Source organism: Rhinichthys klamathensis, unplaced genomic scaffold (genome assembly GCF_029890125.1).
Source record: "Rhinichthys klamathensis goyatoka isolate OS25496 unplaced genomic scaffold, OSU_Roscu_1.1 h1tg000181l_1, whole genome shotgun sequence".
NCBI lineage: Eukaryota > Metazoa > Chordata > Actinopteri > Cypriniformes > Leuciscidae > Rhinichthys > Rhinichthys klamathensis.
In genome coordinates, this window is record NW_026606709.1 from 4,336,518 (window position 1) to 4,357,052 (window position 20,535).

At 37.9% G+C, this 20,535-nt stretch overlaps 1 protein-coding gene across 1 annotated transcript in view; it reads right to left on the reverse strand.

The window, feature by feature from the left end:
- The window catches only part of tmtc2b (transmembrane O-mannosyltransferase targeting cadherins 2b), a 121,033-nt gene extending 101,737 nt beyond the window's left edge, over positions 1-19,296 (reverse strand). The window contains exon 1 of the mRNA XM_056261340.1: positions 18,884-19,296. Within this exon, the coding sequence (XP_056117315.1) occupies positions 18,884-18,966 (83 nt within the window). The 5' untranslated portion in view covers positions 18,967-19,296. The remainder of the gene's footprint in view (positions 1-18,883) is intronic.
- Between the last annotated feature and the right edge of the window lie 1,239 nt (positions 19,297-20,535).

Sequence of the window (20,535 nt, forward strand, 5' to 3'; positions counted from 1 at the left end):
TGATTGCGCTAAAGATCTGAGCTTATTAAACTGCTTCAAGATAACTGAGTTTGTCAAAATTATCCCTGATGCTCTCGGTAGACAAACACTAAATTACTTCAAACAGTGGGAAGGAAACAGAAACAAAAGAAAATATAGGATTGTGAGTGAAGAACTCAAATAGTGACTAGGGAATTTCATGGCAAGATGTAGAACTTTCATGGAAGGGGCTTGTCAAGTTCACATTCATTTCTCACAGCTGGAAATGCTTGTCCCAGTCGTAATAAATTCAATAGCTCTTCTCAATATACCCCTGGAGAAATACAGTATTAGCCTTTGCAAGAACTGCGCAAATGTTTCGTTTTTCTCACTAAAGCTACAACTTATAAAATCACATACCGATAACTGACCAAAAATACCATGGGTGTCAAAAAGAGAGTGGAATAAAGAAAGAAAGGTGAAAGAACGAGCAAAAGTAAGCCAATTTCAATGCCAATTTCTAGTATAAAAACTAGTGACATTTCAGTATTGTGACAACTCAATTTACATTTAAAGGGTTAGTTCACCCAAAAATGAAAATTATCTCATTAATGACTCACCCTCATGTCGTTCCAAGCCCGTAAGACCTCCGTTCATCTTCGGAACACAGTTTAAGATATTTTAGATTTAGTCCGAGAGTTTTCTGTCCCTCCTTTGAAAATGTATGTACGGTATACTGTCCTTGTCCAGAAAGGAATTAAAGACATCATCAAAGTAGTCCATGTGACATCAGTGGGTTATTTAGAATGTTTTGAAGCATCGAAAATACATTTAGGTCCAAAAATAACAAAAACTACGACTTTATTCAGCATTGTATTCTCTTCCGGTTCTGTTGTCAATCCGCGTCAGTGATGCTGATGACGTAAGACGCTGCTGACGTGTATCAGTGCACGAGCTTCGTTTACAGTCTGAGGGAGACGCACGCTGTAAACAAAACAATCTTCGCAAACATGTCTAAGGATTTTGACACAGAGGAAGACTTGCATTTTTACACCAGATACACGTCAGCAGCGTCTTACGTCATCAGCATCACTGAACGCGGATTGACAACAGAACCGGAAGAGAATACAATGCTGAATAAAGTCGTAGTTTTTGTTATTTTTGGACCAAAATGTATTTTCGATGCTTCAAAACATTCTAACTAACCCACTGATGTCACATGGACTACTTTGATGATGTTTATCCTAACCTTTCTGGACAAGGACAGTACCGTGCATACATTTTCAATGGAGGGATAGAAAACTCTCGGACTAAATCTAAAATATCTTAAACTGTGTTCCGAAGATGAACGGAGGTCTTACGGGCTTGGAACGACATGAGGGTGAGTCATTAATGACATAATTTTCATTTTTGGGTGAACTAACCCTTTAACTTTAAGCTTGACAAAGTTCCACACTATACGTGCATGAAACATTCCCAATCTCAAGACAGTATCTTAATGTAGACTTTCAAGCTCAAGAAGTTTTACTTTCAACAAATATGTTTCCAAGTAACACTCTCCTGTGAATGTAACATCATTACACAACAGGTTTCAGTTATAGTTCAGCCTGTTCCAACAGACAGAACCCTGTGGCAAAGATAATCAAGATGTTTCACGTGTTGTTTTTCTATCTTTATAAACACAATTATGAAACGTAAGCCCTCCATGGTGTGCGAAAATTCATTGGAGAGAACGAGGGTTTTCTCAGTCCCAGACAAGGTGCCACTATGAGGATTTAACCTTTAATCTGGTTTATCAGAAAAGTCTGAGCCCGTAACAGCTGCCGTTCATTCAATCGGCACCACTGATTATTAAACACTCCCCAAAAAGAGTTCAAATTTAACTTAGATGTTGTTGCCTTCATTTACTTGCAACTTAAAAGAACAATTTGGGAACCGAACTGTATACACCATGTATACATTGGTAAATTTGTTCTAAAAATATTTTTTTCTAACTTACATTGATTGGTATGGAGCCCCTAATGGGGTCTTTGCAAAAATAAAAATATACAGACTTTTGAGTATGCAAGAGAAATATGGGCGAATGTTCACACAAATGTCCCTTTAGGGGCTCCATAGATTGGCATGCAGGTATAACATGTTTTCCAATATGTAAAGGATGGATCCCTTTGGTTAAACAGAGTTGAAAAACCATAATTTGAAAGTACAGTATTACTTAAGCCAAGTCAACCTGAGTAGATGCCAAGTAGTCCTTTCAAGACCAGACCAAAAAGAAAGACAATCCTGGCCAATGGATGATTAACGTATTTAAACAGAGCTTAAATTGTGATATTAACCAACGACAACCATTACACAAGCTGAAACCAAACCCTGTGAAAAGCCAAGTGCCTCCGCGGGTTCTGAGTATATAGATTTCAGAGGGAACTGCCATTACAAATGGATCTTTCCGCTATAAATCAGATATGGTCTAAGTAAGACAAATAACCCTTTAATTCTCTTCATGCTGCACAGACACTATCCAATTTAACTTGAGAAACTTCAAAGTGACTGGAACGTCGACTTGAACGTGCCCACTTGGGTGAAGGAAATAATGGAAAAATCTGCAGCCAGCCAAAGTGCCGGTCAAGCCATCAGCGTGACTCCAGCAGTAAGAAATGCAGGGTCTGTATTGTTCACTCAAATGTAAATATCCTATTCATACAAAGCAAGATGATCTTTGATTAATGGCTTGCCTTCCAGATTAGATCATGTTTAACCAGACAAATGCAACGGATGTCTGAATGCAGAACTGAGAGATAATTACTAGAATTAATTTATAATGGAGCTGTTTACATGCTCTTAGACACTGTGCCGCAGCAGCTCTGGATGATTAATTTTAACATTGGCTGTGAATGAACGTTTAACCCAAGAAGGCACGATTATGTAAAATGTATAGTTAAATACATTGAATGACAAGACTTGAATTAGGGTGCCTTAAAATAACAAATATAAGAAGTCTGAAAGATGTCAAAATATGTGTAGTGCAATATAATTTTAGGATTAAGACAACATATTAGCTTTTTAAACTCTGATCACGACCTAAATCCATATTCAGTGCTCTAAGCTCAAATCAAAATGGACCCCATTTACTTTCTTTATAAATGATTCTGGTCTTATTATATTTGATTTATCAGGGCATGTTATTCTAACAAAAAATAAAACCATTTTCTATGTTGTCGACGTCACAAACCATATGGCACCATTCTGTTACTGGACTACTAGCTCCAGAGCTAGAATCCAATCAATTTCAAATGTATAAAATCAACACCTTTTCTAGCTGAATTCATTTAGGGTTTAATCCGCTGTTGTTGGATGAATCGGTTGAGTGAGTGAGTGAGTGAGTGAATCAATCAATCACTCATAATACTCAAAAAGATACTTAACTCATCTTCACCTAATGTAATAATGTGACCTACAGAAAGATTCACAGAATTAATTAGCAAAGTGAACAATTCCTTTTGGTGAATTGACAAAAAAAAAAAAATCATTACAATGATTAAAAATCCAGTATTTATTGCTCTTTTAGAACTCATAGTAGGTTGAAAAAATAAAATAGTAAAAAATTAAAATAATAAATAGACTCTAGGCCCTTCATTGGAGTCAACAATACTTCAGAATAAAATACATTTTTTGGGGGGGATCGACTTCGACACTCTGCAAACACCACTTTATTGCCTCTTGACAACATCAGCAGAAGATACAGGCAACTTGGATAAACCGATGAATTCAAGGTCAGTGTAAAATGTGGTTGGAAAGAAACCTCCCAACCTTCTTAAGCTCCATTTGAGTATGGGCATCACTAAGCAATGCCCAATGGAAACATGTCGTCTTAGGCTTTCGAGACGAAATTGGTCTTTCTTTTCTTAACAAAACCTGTTTTTTGGCTAATTGCCTTCTAAAGCTAGGAGCAAGATGTGATTACATTTCAATCTAAGTTCATGATTACCAGAGATCATGATACCAGAGAACTTTCTCTCTCTCTCTCTTTTTCACGTCAGGCCATTACTGTGCAATTAAAGCTAGATTTTGCCAACAATGATTTGAAGGCAGGAGCCTGCCAATTCATCTTACTATAGACAACCATTATTAATCACAGAGACAATTAACACACCCACATGCATACACAAACACAAACCATTCCCCAGACACAGTGTGCAGGAACGATGCCTTTCCCAGACACATTACGTTTATATGTCAATTAGGGCTGGAAAGTAGATGCTAAAACCAACAGATGATGTCATTTTATGGCAATCTGCAAACAATGCATACATCAAAATCTACATCTGCCGAGCTTTTCATCAATGTTTCTTGTAATAAATGTGAAAAGTACTTTTGCAGTCCGTGCATGGGTTTGCTATGAACTGGTAATGCTGTAATATGACACAAAATGCTTTAAGATGTGACTTGAGACAATAAATCCACTTCTGTCCATCACAGACAAACTGCATTACCAGGATGCAACATCTCATCTTGACAGAGTGACTTCCATTACTGCATTAGATGTTTGGATTTCTGACCTTTGGAAATATGAACAAGCCAGAGCCAAAACCGTAGCCTAGTGGTGTGCAGACGTTCATTCATTCATTCATTCAACAACAAAAAAAAAAAACCTTGTGTAATGTTGAACCTTACCACAAGGTTCAACAAAATCATTCACAGACAGTGACAGGGCAGCACAATTGAGAGTTTCCAAACAGTTCCTTTATTTAAGCCCTTGATGAGAAGATGGAAACTTTGAAGTTATTGTGTTTGTCTCTCTGATGAGAACCATTGACATGGGCCTCAAATTTTTATAGGAGTCAATCACGCAAAAGCAAACATCTTCGATTAGCTGAAGAGGGTCCGCATCATTTGAAATGGTTTTAATTAGACATGTTGACATTTTCAACATGTTGGCAGTGAAGCTGGTGGGCTACATCTGGTGGACTACATTTACTTATTGATTATTTAAAGATCCCCACCAAGTCATCAAGGGCGTTTCTTCAGTTCTTAGTTTGTTATTCTTTGAACACTTAAATCTAATCACACTTTTAGACTGAGGTAGAGTCTTTCACTAATCATGCTTAGAGTCTTTTTTGCAGAATAAAAAATCCTGGGATATTCAGAAGAAGCAAGAACGTCCCACTTAATTTTGCGGCAGAATCAGTGGCCAACCTGTCAAAAAGACACATGTATTCTCTCAAAAGCTAAATTTCCTTTGAGACCCAAAAATAAACCTCCACTAACTCCCCCATCAAGGAAAAGAAGACCCCACTCTGCCTGATGTCCCACTGGGCAAACTAAACAGTGCGTGAGTTCAAGAGCAAGGGAAAACTTCCTGTAGTTCCGCTTTCTCAAGATCAATGCCCTGCAACACACACAATACACAAAAGCATTTCTTTATCTGGAGGAATGCTTGACTGGACATCTTTTCACAGTAAAGCATAGCATGAGAACTTTCCATTTGGTTTTATGACTGGTATTATAACTAATACTATTATTTTTAGTGTGGGAAGTGTAAAAATTAGCAGCCTAAACCTGATATAGACCTTTTAGAGTTCAGCACAAACAGTGGATGTTGGAATAGTATCCGGTCTAGGAATGTCAAAAGTTGGTTAATAATAAAAACGCAAGTCTGAATGGATTGAATATGCAAGGTCAAGCTAAGCGCAATGCAAATGATGGTGTGTGTCTATTATATTGCAATAATATTGCAAAATATTATACTACAATAATCTCCAGAAAGAGCACAAAGACACCACTTCCTGAAAAATCACTTCAATCACGGTTTACTTCATTTTTAATGTATGTTCCATTGTTTTACAAATTATATTATTTGATATTTGTTTCTCTGATCTTTATTGTAAATGCTGCCAGCACAACTGTTTTCATAAATATTTCTTGGGCACCAATTTGGAATATTAGAATGATTTCTAAAGGATCGTTTGACATCGAAGACTGGAGTAATGGCTGCCGAAAATTCAGCTTCACAGAAAATGCATTTTAAGATTGTATTGTTTAATTTGACTGTTTTAATGTAATTTCATTTAAATAAATGCAGCACTGGTGAGCAAAAGAATTTGAAAATCTTACTGAAATCAAACTTTTGATCGGTATACATTTCTTCTTACATACAAGAGAGGGTTTGATCATTTAGTGATTTAGCATTAGATTTTTTTCTAAATTGGTATCGAGACTTGTGCAATTTCATTTGTATTGCTGTCGACTACTAAAATTACAGTGTTCTGACAACCCATCTAGTCTGTCCCATAAACTACTCTACAAATGCTCTTCCCTGTCATATTGCTGCTGATGTCAGAGCTAGACATGTTTGTAGGAATTACAGTGATGACAGAAGAGATGACTTGGAAGTAGGACAACATGAACGCTGTTCCAAAAGCAATGACTCAACCTCCAAGATGTTCTATGCGATCACTCACAGCCAAAGGAAGCCTCGGTGACTGCTGCTGGGTTTGATTTGCTCCCTCCTTCGCTCATTTCTACTGAAAATGTAACAAAATTAAAAAAGAACAGACATCTCAGTGCAGGCTGCCTTAGTCTCTTCAGAGAGTGACATTGGTATCACAGACTGAAAAAAAGAAGAAGTTTGATGTCTGTTGAATGTTGAAAGACAGAAAACTGGTGACAAACAGCAAGAGTTGCTTTAGACATTCAGAAGTGTTCTCCATGGGGCATATTAACAAATTCTCAGTGCCAAACTGAGAGATACTACATGCAGACAGCAACGTGAAAGCACACAAACTCATCTCTATATAACAAGCTCTAAATCAGTTATATACATATATATGTTGACTTTATAAAGAAAATATTACAGACATGGCACATTTTAAAAGTAGGTTTCATTTCAAAAATACAAACTCAAATTAATTTAAATGAATTATTCACCATTAAAATGTCAATTTCATCATCATTCACTCACCAAATCTTTCCCTGTCTACCATAAGTTCTCTTCTCAAATCCAATTCAGTGACGTGTCAAACTTCACAGGTTCTTGCATGTTTCATTACCGTCAAATTTTTCCACTTTTGAAATTTGACAAATATGAATACAATGCAAGCTGAATGAGATCTGATCTGACAACTGCGGCAAATGGGAAAGTAACTTACATTTTGGTCTTCTCTTCATGCAAAGCTATCGTATGAAATCAGACATGTGGACTTCTTTTATGACACTTTCATCATGCTTTTATTGTCCATCAGTTACCACTGGCTTTCAAAGGAGCAACTACACATTTGTGACGAAACCTTTTTTTTTTCATTGAAGAAAGAAAGTCATACCCTACGAGTTTGCAAAGACTCGAAGGTGAGAAAATAATGACAGCATTTTAGGGTACGTTTTCACGACAATGACGTACTAAAAACAGGAAAGTTCTTCCTTTGCATTTTTCACATACAGACAACTCTGTATTATGCTTGCCAGGCCAGTATTTGGCGATGTTACTTTGCGCGGCTATAGACTGAACACGCGATACGCATGCGCATGACGTCACTGTTTTCACAAATTTGCGTTTTTGTAGTTTACATAGAGACGTTAACGGTATCGTTTTCAAAAACTTGCACTTTCAACCAGTTTTCAAAAGTTTGCGTTTTTTTCAGGCCCCCAAACGGCGAGTTTTTTTGCAAATTCGCTGTTGTTGTGTAAATGAACGGCCAAAAAGTTCTACGTTTTTAATTGAAAACTGTCGCGTAAACGGACCCTTGATTCAGCGGCAAATTACCCCTTTAAAGCAGTCAAATAGCTCAAACCACAAATTATGATGTTATTTTAAATAAAACACCTGCTACTAGAGATACAGGAAAGGAGATACAGGACTGCCGGTACACAAGGACGCCCTGTGCTAATCATACCATTTGGCCTTAACATCATATTCTAATTCTAAAGCCTTTATAACTAAATACCAGAATCTAATCCTCCTATCCCCCTGATCTCTGTAAGAAACCAAACGGGCACTGCCCATCTGGCATGATGTCAGATATGGAAAGCAGACGCCGGCTCACATGCCCTAGTTTGCTTACATGAGGTTGGCAAAGTCATCTCTGGCTTGCAAATCCAGCCACAGGATTGCTGAATCAAAGGTAATCTCAATGATAAGATCAGTGTAGAAAAAGGACCGTGGAAAAGAAACCTTTAGAGAAATGAAAGCTTTACCGAGCCTGAGCCAAAAACAACATCATTTGTTGACTTTGCATAAATGCATTACAAGATTTGTGCAAATATTAAAAGATCTTTAAAAAGAAAGAAAGAGGGAATACTTTTTGGATTACTGAAAGTCTCAGTAAAATGATTCCCATTTCACTGATACTTATAGAAAGAATAAATGCAACAGTAAAAAAAAAATAAAAAAAAAATCGGGTGTTATGATCTAATACTGATATGATCTTAAATAATTCAATGCATTTTAAATAAATAGATGTGTATGTTGTATGTGTGTCTATAAGTATGAATATATGTCAAAATGAATATATACTTGCAACTATACTACATTGGCCTATTTGGATTTATAACTATACCTTCAGGCTTATAACTATATATTAGGATTTGCATATATTCAGGCTTATATTCAGATTCACATATATTTATTTCCAATTCTAATTAATCCAATAAGCAACCAGTACAAAAAAACTGACTATACCCAATAAGGTAAAAACAACGCACCTAAAAACACCTAAATAATGCTCTGGTCTTCCGCGGAAGGTGTCTGTCCTGGCACGTACATGTTTGCAGGGCTGATCAGATTGTTTCTGACAGGTTGATAGATACACAAAGGCAATGCATCTATTCCCTGCTCCAAGGAAGAAGAAAAAAACGAGCACTTCATTGTTAATTTGATCCAACAGGCAACACAACTGAGGCTTATTTCTCATCAGTGAGCGGCAACGCTAATGGTGTGCACAGGCGGAAGGGTGAATAGAGACCACACAGCTCTCCACAAAGCACAAAAGCTTCTTGGCCAGGTCATGTCCCAGCTTCCTCTGCAGGCATAGACGCTGCATAGGAGACACTAGAAGGTAGACCAAAGAAAAGAGAGGCCTGCTTTATTTTTTTAAGTGCACTATAGCATCCTCCTCAGACGCTAGCAACAGGGGGGTTTTGTGCTTCAAATGGATCAGACGCTTTCCTGACACAGCACCCCCCACAATCCACAGGGCACTGCTAATCCTATTAAAACGAAGGCAGGCCGGCACAGGACAGGAACATGGCAATAGATCCATCACGAACATTAGATGGAAATCAAAGCTCTTGTCTCTGGCCTTTACCCAACTAGTGAAATGAACGAAAATAATTTGAGACCCGTGTGTAATGATCAGGCCGTGACATCACATCAACATTTTGTGAAATGGCTACCATCTAAATATCCCCAGAAGCATGAGCACACTAATTCACAGATAAAATCCATCTTTCTGTCAGTACAGCTAAGTTTTGTTGTTTATTCTTTTGCAAGTTCATTCTTGTCTCTAATGTAATTTCTGAGAGTGGTTGTAGTGGTTGTGTTATTTTGACAAATATTGCGACTTTGACTTGAACTGTGATATGATACGTACGTGTAATGTTTCTGCTGCTAAGATACAGCCAAACCCCCCCCCCCCCCCAAAATCCCACTGAAACAGCAACACTTATATTGAATGATGACTACAACTAAAACACGAAAACTATGCAAGAGTGAAACAGAACTGAAGTGTATTTGGGTTTACATTGTATTTGAACTTTGTTGAAAGTGAAGTTTTGTTGTATTTAATTCATTTATATTATTTAGCTGTAACTTTGCTTTAATAAAACTCTAGCTAAGCTAAGTGAAGGAGAAGAAATTGACCAATTTTTTTTTACAATATTATAGTACAAATCTAACATTCCAAATAATAATAATGTATCCTTAGTATTCTGTAATTATGATTCGAATATTATTCATTATGCATTTACCGGTAACTTTTTTTCATTTGATTGTGTAACCCTAGTTTATAGGACAAAGGGAAGAACAAGACTTACCTTAATTTGCATACAGTTTACAGTTTAAGCATAGGCTTAATTCTATCTTAATTAGTGGCTAATGTGATTAGTTCAACAATTGAAGGGGGCAGAAAGGCGGCGGCCAAAGTAATGCATCTAGACAGATAATCTGTTAGGTTTTAATTAAAATGACAGCCACAAAGACGCAGCACGATTGTGGAGGTATAGCCATGCGATCCTACAGCATGTCCAATAAAGTTAATCTGCACTGCTGTCTTCTACTGTGCAGTAAACCTGCCGTACATATGGCCTTCCTCTTCCAGCCCTGATTACGGCCTGTCCAGGCCTGTCTGATTTAGAAGGCCTGAAAGGCCATCATCTGTGACCAACAGCCCATTTAAGAGCCCCTATGGGCAGCGATGGGTCAGGCCGCACTGGCCTGCAGTTTATTTCGGCTCACACATCACAAATGACAATCATCTGCCCTGGCAATCACAGAGAGAAGCTGCTCCCTCAGAGAGCCAGAGTGGGATGACGGCCATCCAATCTCAGTCTGTTCTGACAAAGCTTCACTTCAGTAATCAAGCTGGAGGGAGAGCCCCCCTCTACTGCTTACCAAGACGATTGAGGAGAGAGGGGAAAAACCTCGGCTCGCTCCCAATCCCGACGTTTCAGTCTAGACGCCATCTGGACAATGGACATGGTTATCAAGAGGCACCTGCATGATTTAAGTATTTTAGCTGTTGCTTTTTAAAATAAAAGCACAAGATAATAGTTTGTTCCAATGTTTGATGTCTATAAAGAAGTAATTTGCAAATGATCAATCATAGTAAAGCATAATTTTGAGTTCAAAAAGGAATACAGAGCTTTGATCTGATGCTTAATAGCGATGCACTGTAAAACTTGAAGGGGGAGTTCACCCAAAAATGAAAATTCTGTCATCATTTACTCACTCAAGTTGTTCCAAACCTGTATGAATTTCTTTCTTCTAAACACAAAAGAAGATGTTTTGAAGAATGTTGGTAACCAAACAGTTGATGGACCCCAATGACTTCTAAAGTATTGTTTTCCATATTATAGAAGTCAATGGGGTCAATCAACTGTTTGGTTACCCATATTCTTCCTTTGTGTTCAGCAGAAGAAAAAAAATTCATACATGTTTGGAACAACTTGATGGTGATGATCAGGGGAATTTTTGTATACCAGGCATTTGTAGCCTGGATGCCAGCCCGAACCCCGCCCACAACATTTTTTGGTCGGGAAGTTCGGTCTGGACTCGATCCATTGAGGAGTAATAATGATCGGTTCAGAATTAGTCGGGCCAATCAAATTGCCAGGGCGGGCTTTATAGGATGATGGATAGATGATCTGCAGTTACGTAATCATCACGTTATCAAAGAACGCTTGGGTTGAACTGGTTTCCCTCAAAGATGACTGCAGCTGGAGAACTGAGATGTATAGATTCCACTATCGCGTCTGTTGTAAAAGAAATCGACAGCGCATTCATTTTAAAAGACGAACAGAGAACTGCAATCAAGGCATTTGTCGATCGGAAAGATGTGTTTGCCGCCCTTCCTACGGGATTCGGCAAAAGTTTATTTTATCAGCTGGCTGCGATGGTCGCTAAGAAGATGAGACCCAATGAAAATCCTGTGGTCGTTGTGGTTTCTCCTTTGGTCGCACACTCGCACTCATGGAGGACTAAGTACGGTAAAAGAAGCAACACTCATTATTTTACTACTTCTTCCAGCGTGAGTGTAGTTGAGTTCTGATGACAACTTTGTAGCTCATAAAAAAAACATTTACTGCGTTGCTCTGATTGGTTGTAGGTCTATCGAATTGAGTGCAGAGTTTTTTTTTTTCCTGGTTCGGTTAAGACACGCCTCATAATCAAAGCCCTATGGAGCAGTATCAGACTCACATTCTGACTAGAATATGATTATGACGAAGTCAGGCTAAGGCATTTGTACAGTTCATGTTTAATTCATTAATGTCGTTTCTTTGTAATTATTTGTGAAATTTACAAGCAGTTTCTGTGGTATTCAAATTCTAGAACACCATTTTTTTCCCCAGTGTGTAAAAATGCTGGAAACTGCTTTTGTACCAATCCCTATACTTAATCCCAGATTTGTACAAAGAGTGAAGATATCAATGCATCACAAAACTTTGGATACCTTGGATCTCTGTTTTTTTTATATTTTGTTAAATATAATTATCAAGTGGCAGGTCATCTACACAAGTGTAGACTCTTTAAAAAGTTTTCAAAGTTGTTTCTATGCACAAAAGCGTGAGAGAGATTGAAAGAGATTCCTCAAATGCACTCTGATTATGATAGCGTGAGGCAGCTGGAGATACCAATTGTAATTTTTAGGCTACATACCTCTACAGAACATTTCAGAATACACCTCTGCACTGGTATTTCTATCCGAGACATAGAGAATGGTGTTTTTCAGTCCGTTTAAACCCTAGACACAGAAGAACTGCAGTAAATTGGAGAAATAGTTGGTTTGAGTTTACAGCCCTGAAAGTTGACCTTATGGAGGTCATGGCCATAGTAATTGTTAGTCAGATTACTCAGTGGGAGACACCAAAACCCCACACAAACGCCAACTACAGTAGGGCGGGTTGTGTTTAATAGTGTTTGTGGTTTGTCAGAAGGCCCGCTGACCCAGAACTCAGAGTTTAGAATACGTCACAGAGAGAATGGTCCAAGAGGATCCTCGGAGAACAAAAACGTCTACAATCCACAACTATTAACAGTCCACAATCCTGTTCAAATCCAGGTGTTTCTGAGGGCAATGACAACAATGTTTTCCAGTCTAGCAATACACTAATTTACACTTTATCAATATACTAATAAAATGCGTAACTTCAATGCTTTGGAAACCTTTTGTGCAATGGAAAGTTATGGATGTTAAAGGTTCTTCATGAAACCATCAATATCAATAAAGACGAGTGAAATAGAATACAATATTACGCTTTTTTTTTCATTTGTGACAGTCGAAATATGTTACAGAGAAAAAAAAGCTAATACTAAACAACTTTTTTAAAATCCATGTAAAAACATGCTAAATTAATTCCACTGAGATTGTCATAAAACACACACACACGTCACAGATCTTTTCTTTAGTAGACAGTTTGTATGTCAGAGTCGATTCATGCATGTCAAGACTTACACCACTTATGTTGCGGTTCCTAACTTCCTAATAAAGTTACAAGCCAACTGGTTACAGGTTGCTGACCAAAGCCAATTTAACCAGCATTTGTCACTATGACAGTGTTAACTTTGGGCTCTGATTCCATCTATACACTCATGCAATGGCAGACTACTGTCACGCCATAATGAACTTAAAGCAAAAATATTTACAATGCCGTGAAAGCGAATGCAGCTGTTTCACAGTGAAATGGCACAGGTGGCTGTTCAATCTGGTGTTTTATTTTATGACATCTCTACTCAAACCAAAAGATGAGGCAATACGTTTCCCTCATTCTGGATGTGCCAAAATACTCCCTGAAGTTATATGACTTAACCCACAGCTTGAAGTCTCTTAAACCTGCAAGTCACTGGCACGCACTTGGTGTAGTTTTGCACTGTCTGTGCATAAAAATTGATGAGCCTCGGTTTTAATCTTATCCCAAAAGTTCTAATCATAGAAGTCAACCATTTACAAGTCTCACAAGGAAACACATTGCACTAATTAATAAAGAGCAATGCGGAAAACACAACAGACTAACAAACAAAGAGTCTCTACAGTGTCTGACTGAAGTACGAACAGACACATTGCACTTGACCACAATATGCCTATCCGAGCGCCTTCTCGCAAGCGACTGAGTCAATGGCATAATCGTAGTCATCTGGAATACTGATGTCTACATCAAACTCCCCATGAATCCTCGTCAAACAAAAGCACAGAAGAGGAGTAACAAAAATAAAAAAAAAGAGAAACACCCACAATGCTTTGCAAAACATGACCATCTGGACTGAGCTGTTGGAGGATTAAAAGGGGGCCGTGTAAGGGTGCTGTGAGCCGTAGTGAGTCTCTCCCGCTCTAATTTTTCTCTCTCAGAGATAATTACAAGGTACCGCTGGGATGGACGGATTGAGGAGAGAGATGCTCCGAGTCTGGGTTGCCGCCCTTGGATCTCGACATCACCACAGAGCCAAAGTGTGCGGTTGGATCCATTGGGTGGACACTCCAGCAGCGCCTGAGGAGAACAGAGCCAGACAGCACCACAAAACCCAAACCAACAGCACAGACTATTTAAAGCGCACACCAGCTCATCCCTGCAGCCTCAGCTAAACAGGCTTGGTAACTAAACTACCAGTAGAAGCACTCGGAAAATTGCTTAATGGAGAGGAGTCAGTGGGAAGGTTTAAGATGACATTCAGTTCTTACCGCAGAAAGATAAAAGCACCAAATACGTGCATTTTTGAAGCACACATTTAATAAGACACTTATAACAATATTTTGGATTGTTAATCGATTTAAAAAAAAAAAATTCTGTAATTAATCCCACCTAACAATACAATTTGTAATATATTTTTCTACTATAATACATATTTTCACACTGAATATCCTAAATAACGTATATGTGTTGCGTATTTGTTTAATCTTTTTACTATGAGTAATAGTACTTCATCTAAGTACTATAAATGAAGGCCAATACTGCTACTGATGTCTCTATTTAATGGATCTTTTCACAAATTTTGGGGACGAAATTAATCATTTAATACAGTATAATTATTTACAAGCCATCGTTTTTAACATTTATTGGGCTTTTAAAAGGACCAACATTGAATTTAAGTGAACTTGAAACAATATTTACATAAACCTATTATAATAAATGTCACATATGCCTTTATTGGGTTGAAAATATTGTAGTAATATGATGCTGTTTCTGTCAATTTTAAATCTGTCTGAACGAAAGCTGCCATTTAATTTTTCACATTCATTTTCACTACAAGTAAATTACAAGTTTAAACATTTGTTATCAATATTTTAGAACCTCTCGATACAAGGTCAGAATCGCAAGTATTTACACACATATACAAACACAAACATACATATAACATATATACATATACACACACACACATATATATATATATATATATAAGCCCTCTTTGTTTCCATTTCTACAAAATTTAAATAATTATTTCTGCTTACACAGCCAAGGTTGCACAGAAAGAGAAAAAAAATATTCCACACAAACCCCATTCTACATTATTTTCAGCTCCGCATTCTTACACACTTTGAATAAGGTCACATTATTGAAGATGAATACATTGCAAATGCCATTTCGTGCTGTCTTCATAAGTACTTGTGGAGGAAGTAGTCAACATTTATCTGATGCTATTTGACATGAGAAAGGAAAAAGGAAAAATTAGCCATTTAAGGAACTCCTTCATCCAAAGCCTTCTCCTTTCCAAAACCACAAACCCCAAATAAATACAGCCTGCAAGAACTTGAAACGGCAATGGGTTTGCCCTCAATTTCAGGTGAATGACGACGATTCCTCATGCGACTTCATCTATCAGGCTTCTGGACAGGTTCACAGCAGGCCACGGAGATGAGGCCATAACTCAGCCCTGGCATCTCTCCACTCTTTTCTCCATCTCTGCTCTGGGTGTGAGGATTATGGCATCACAGATATGAGCTCCACAAGTTATGGCCTCCACTCAGCGGCGCAGGTGTCAGGGTCGGGTGTGATTTGGAGACAGAGAGCAGATACGGAGAGCTCCCTGGGGAACGCTGGGACACACAGCACTAAAGTCAAGCTTACTGAACGTCTAATAGACCTGAGTGATGGTATGTCACAACAGAGTAAACAGTTCACGGATACCAGCAGAGAAAGCAGCTGAAGTTTTTAATGAGGAAGCAATAGAAAATGTAGTACCGGTAATAGTTATTTCTCATATTATTAGATGGACAATTTCCTTTTAGATTTACAGCAACTGTCTTCATAAATGGATTTAACAGTGCATCATAAATACAACCACAAGACAAAGAGATGCAGATGCATTTTTAAAAGGCAACTTATTTAAATCAGGAATGAAATGTTTTTTCACTTAGAATTCTGTTATAATCCTTAAGACAATAATTCCTGTTATAAACTTCTTCCAACATGAAACAGCCATGAGTTGCCTGAAAATGAAACTACATGTCATGCTTAAAAAGTGACTAGACGTATAAATCATGCTGCCTTTGCCATCGAAATTTCACATTTTTCAGCTTTTTAGCCAGCATTTTGAAGCGAATGTTTTGTGCATTACGCTGGTTGCAATATATATGTGCAGAACCACTTTGCTAAGTGCTCCGTTTCCTGTCTCCGCATTAAAAATCATAACCCCATTCCTCAACGCTTTTATTATGCTCCAAAATCAAACGCCAACCTCCCGTTTTTAATAAAGCCCTTATACGACTGGGGATATCTGATAGTGCTCTCTTAAATGTTACCAACGTTGGTCCTCACAAGCCTGTGGTTCAATAGCAGAGGTCAGTGCAGTGATTTAGGAGACGATTCTCGTTCACACATGTGATATCAGGATTCAAAAAAAGGCTTCTCGTCCCTCACCACGTCACATCTGCTCTTTCTCAGCGCAAATTAAACGATAACTAGCACAGGGTGTGTAACACTGCCCAGGACCGGCTTGACACTCGTTTCTGTGCTCCTTCCAGCTCAAGGAACGCTGTGAGACAAAATGTCATTTCAGTTTTTAAACGATGCCTGCTACTAATTGCAAAAATGAGGCATAAAAACAGAAGGTACTGCTTGAAAAGTCTACTCAGACAGCAACTTACACAAAAATACCAATATACAGTGCACAATTTGTATGCTACTATACAAGTAGTAACTGGTACTTTGGTATTATTGACAAGAGGACTGTACTTGCTCTAATAGCTGAGGAAAATGAAAGAGAAACGCGTGTCAGGATGCCCTGAGGAAAACGACGGACCCCATTTTTTTAAGATTCCACAGATTTTTGACATAGTCAAGTGCACCAAGAAAGAAAAACATGTTTGGCATATGGTTCTTATAGCATAAGAAAGTTGTTAGGCGTCTAATTAAATAAATTAGTCACTGTAAATTTAGGAATCTAACCCTGGAGACACATTAATTTCACAATCTGCGACAGTTGACGCATTCATCGCTTGATTGCTCTCAGGATTATTGCTTCTCAACTGTGCGGAACTGTCATGCAGCTCTAGGTTTCTTTAATGTTATTATAAAGTGCCCTAACGCTACTTAGGAAAATAAATTTGTCATCCCCATGGGGTGGCAGGGTGAATAGCTTATGAAGAGCTACCGTTCTCCCTGTGAGAGTTGATTGATATTTGGCTTTGCCATCCATTAAATACAAGTGGCCGGAGCAAGTGTTGAGATATTTGTTTTACAAAAAGTATTTAATATTACTAGGGTTTGGATCAGAGATTTATGATATTCGTGACGTTCTGGTTAATAACTGGGTTCTTCTTCTAAAAACATGCATCTTACTTCTAAGTCTGTTCCCCATATGTTACTGGTAGGGTTAGGAATAGGATTACGTTTAGAGTCCATAGGAAACAAAGGGGAGCAGACTTCGACACAACACCAGTACGGTCCGAATCCCAAACAAATTTGTCATTTTAACTGGTTATCTTTGGTTGAATCAAAACCGTACAGAGCTGCCAGAACAGCCACAGCAGTCCGATTCCCCAACAGATGACAAGTCTGTTATTTCTAGGGAATTAAAGTGATAGTTCACACAAAATTTGTAATTTTTCTTCATTTACTCATGTTGTTCCGAATCTGTATACGTTTCTTCTGTTGAACACAAAAGAAGATATATTAAAGAATGTTGGTAACCAGACAGCTGACGGCACCTATTGACTTCAATAGGTTTTTTTTTTTCCCGGAAGGCAATGGGTGCCGTCAACTGTCTGGTTACCAACATTCTTCAAAATATCTTCTTTTGTGTTCAACAGATCACAGAAAGAAAGAAACTCATACAGGTTTGGAACATCTTGATGGTAAGCAAGTAATGACAACATTTTGATTTTTGAGTGAACTATCCTTTTAAAAACACGTATTAATCAGTCGTGGTTCCTGAATTAATCTGACTCACTCACTGAACCGCAAATTACGTCCGTAATGACTGATGCAAAATGAACCAAAAACTGTACTTATGGCTTGTGTTGTGAGACTACAATCATAGGTTGTTGATATCACAATGTGTAATCAATTAAATTTTATGAATGAACGAAATGTTGCCACATATTTTAGTACGATTATTTAATGTAGGCTATAGGCTACAGTTATAATTATCGCACTTGTCCGCTTCTAAAAAAAAAAAAAAGTAATTGAAAAGTCTGTCACTAAAAATCTGTTTTAACACTTTTTATTTCTCTTTTTTTAATTATTATTATTCATTTGTGTCAGAAGACTGCTGAGGGCAATACGAATTCAAATTTATTTATTCCTCAAAAGTACTAAAATGATCATAAATGCAATCGGAACATAGCCTAATTCCCATTCCTAAATATCACCATTTGACACTAATCCTAAATTACCAGGCTCAAACACGACCAGTTCCCCCGGGCTGACACAATTCCCCTGTAATAAATAAACGGACAGATTGGGATATTCTAAGGCATCATCACTTTACATTCAATCACAAACAGATAGCACGTGATTCGCGTCCTTGAGCGCATTGCAAAACAAAACCAGCAAAACACGCACAACACTCGAGGTTTGAAACTTGCACTGGCTGTGTTTATCTGCTGACAGTTGTCATGCTCGCGCCGCCATTCCCTGCGTTGTCGCAACATGTAACAGAATCAAAAGAACAAAAGCCGCCGCTACTACATTCGGCTCAACGTTCTCCGGTTGCTACGAAACCGCTGAACTCACTAAGATGAGGAAGAACGTGCAGATGTACGAGAGTCATTCATTGGCATACCTGTCATCGTAGCAGAAATCGGCATCCAGAGTGTTGACATACAGGAGCAGTGCCACGGCGCTGCACACCAACTCTGCGATCATCTCTCAAAAAAGAAAAGAAGGAAAGGAAATGAAAGAGTTGAAGGATGATATTAAAGCCAATCTTTGATTTCTCTCTTCGTCTTTGTCAAAATGCCTCTGCCAGAAAACAATATCCGAGTCCCCATCCTTGCAAAGAGTTGAAATGAATTATCCAGACATCCTCCTCTTAACCCATGTTATTTGCGGAGAGAATCCTGTAAGGTAGAGTGGATGGGGCACGTGTAGTATTTACAGTACGGTCTACTGTGTTTGGGCGTCCTTACACCGAGAGTGTTGAGGTGATGCATAGTGAACGCCGAATAAATGTCGTGATTGAGCTGCGTGTGGTTAGTGGCTCCAGTGCGCCTGCGCAAAACCCCTCCTCCTGGGTATGTATACACATGCACACGGTCTGACTTAACCCTCTATTGCACGCATTATAAAATGTTTACACTATGTTTGATTCACTTTTCTTGCATAAAATGAACCTGTTTAGTGACCTAACACATTGTTGAGCAATAACATGTGGGGTTGTTTCTTTTTAAGTAGGCTAGTCTACCATGATTCAGTTCCAGAAGTGAAATAAATCAGACATTTATGCAGACCTTTTAAATAAAGAAAAATATCTGTGCTCTCTAATGAATTTGAACTTTTTAACAGGTATGCGTCCTTTGCCATATGTTATATTTGCTCATATGTTTTCATAATAGGGGGGTTTATGTTACATTTTATGTTGTTTATTGCATTATTCGTGTAGTGTGTTCTGGTGGTGTTTGTCATTGTGTATATGACACTGTGCACTGTTTGGCTAATGGTTAATGGCAAGGGACTCATATGAACTTTGATTCATAATATTTTATGGCTCAAAGTAGATGCAGTAACATGAAATCAGTTAATGACATATGAAATAAAAGCACCAAATGCCAGAAATGTTGTCACTGTCATTTTTTTACAGGGATTTTCTGGCAACAACAGCTGACGTTTTTGTTCTTTAAATTGAACAGGATTTTTTACATTAAAATAAATCCATGAGTAGGACCACATTATTTTTCATACCAATAACTTATCATGACCATTACCATGCTAAACGTTTATTCTGTCATGTTACTTCTGCAGCCTAAAATGTGTCTCATGACATAAGAGTGCATGTAAAATAATTACCTGTGTCTCAGATTTAATGTGCTGTGGTGTTAACAGCAATTAATGATAAATATAGCAGTGTAAATTTAAAATGTGCTAAAAGTGCATCCTAGACAAGTGAGTGAAAATTCAAAAGGGTGTCATTTTGTCATTATGCAGTTATCATTGTTTCATCGGGTGAGAGCTAAGATTCAGCAGATCATAAGGCACAAAATGCAATTGATAATTTTGACGCATAGTCACACTTGAAGCAAATGTGTCCAATTGAAAGAATTGGTGTTGGAATCAATTATTTTAGATCTGCAACCATAATGATTAGTTTGAGTTTATAGCACTCAGCTCATCGGTTGATCCGTTAATTCTATAGCAGCTTTTGTCAAAACCAGGTCAGTTATTAGTAGTAGGGTAGATTGGGGTAAGATAACCCCCAGGGCAAGATGATCTCATCTC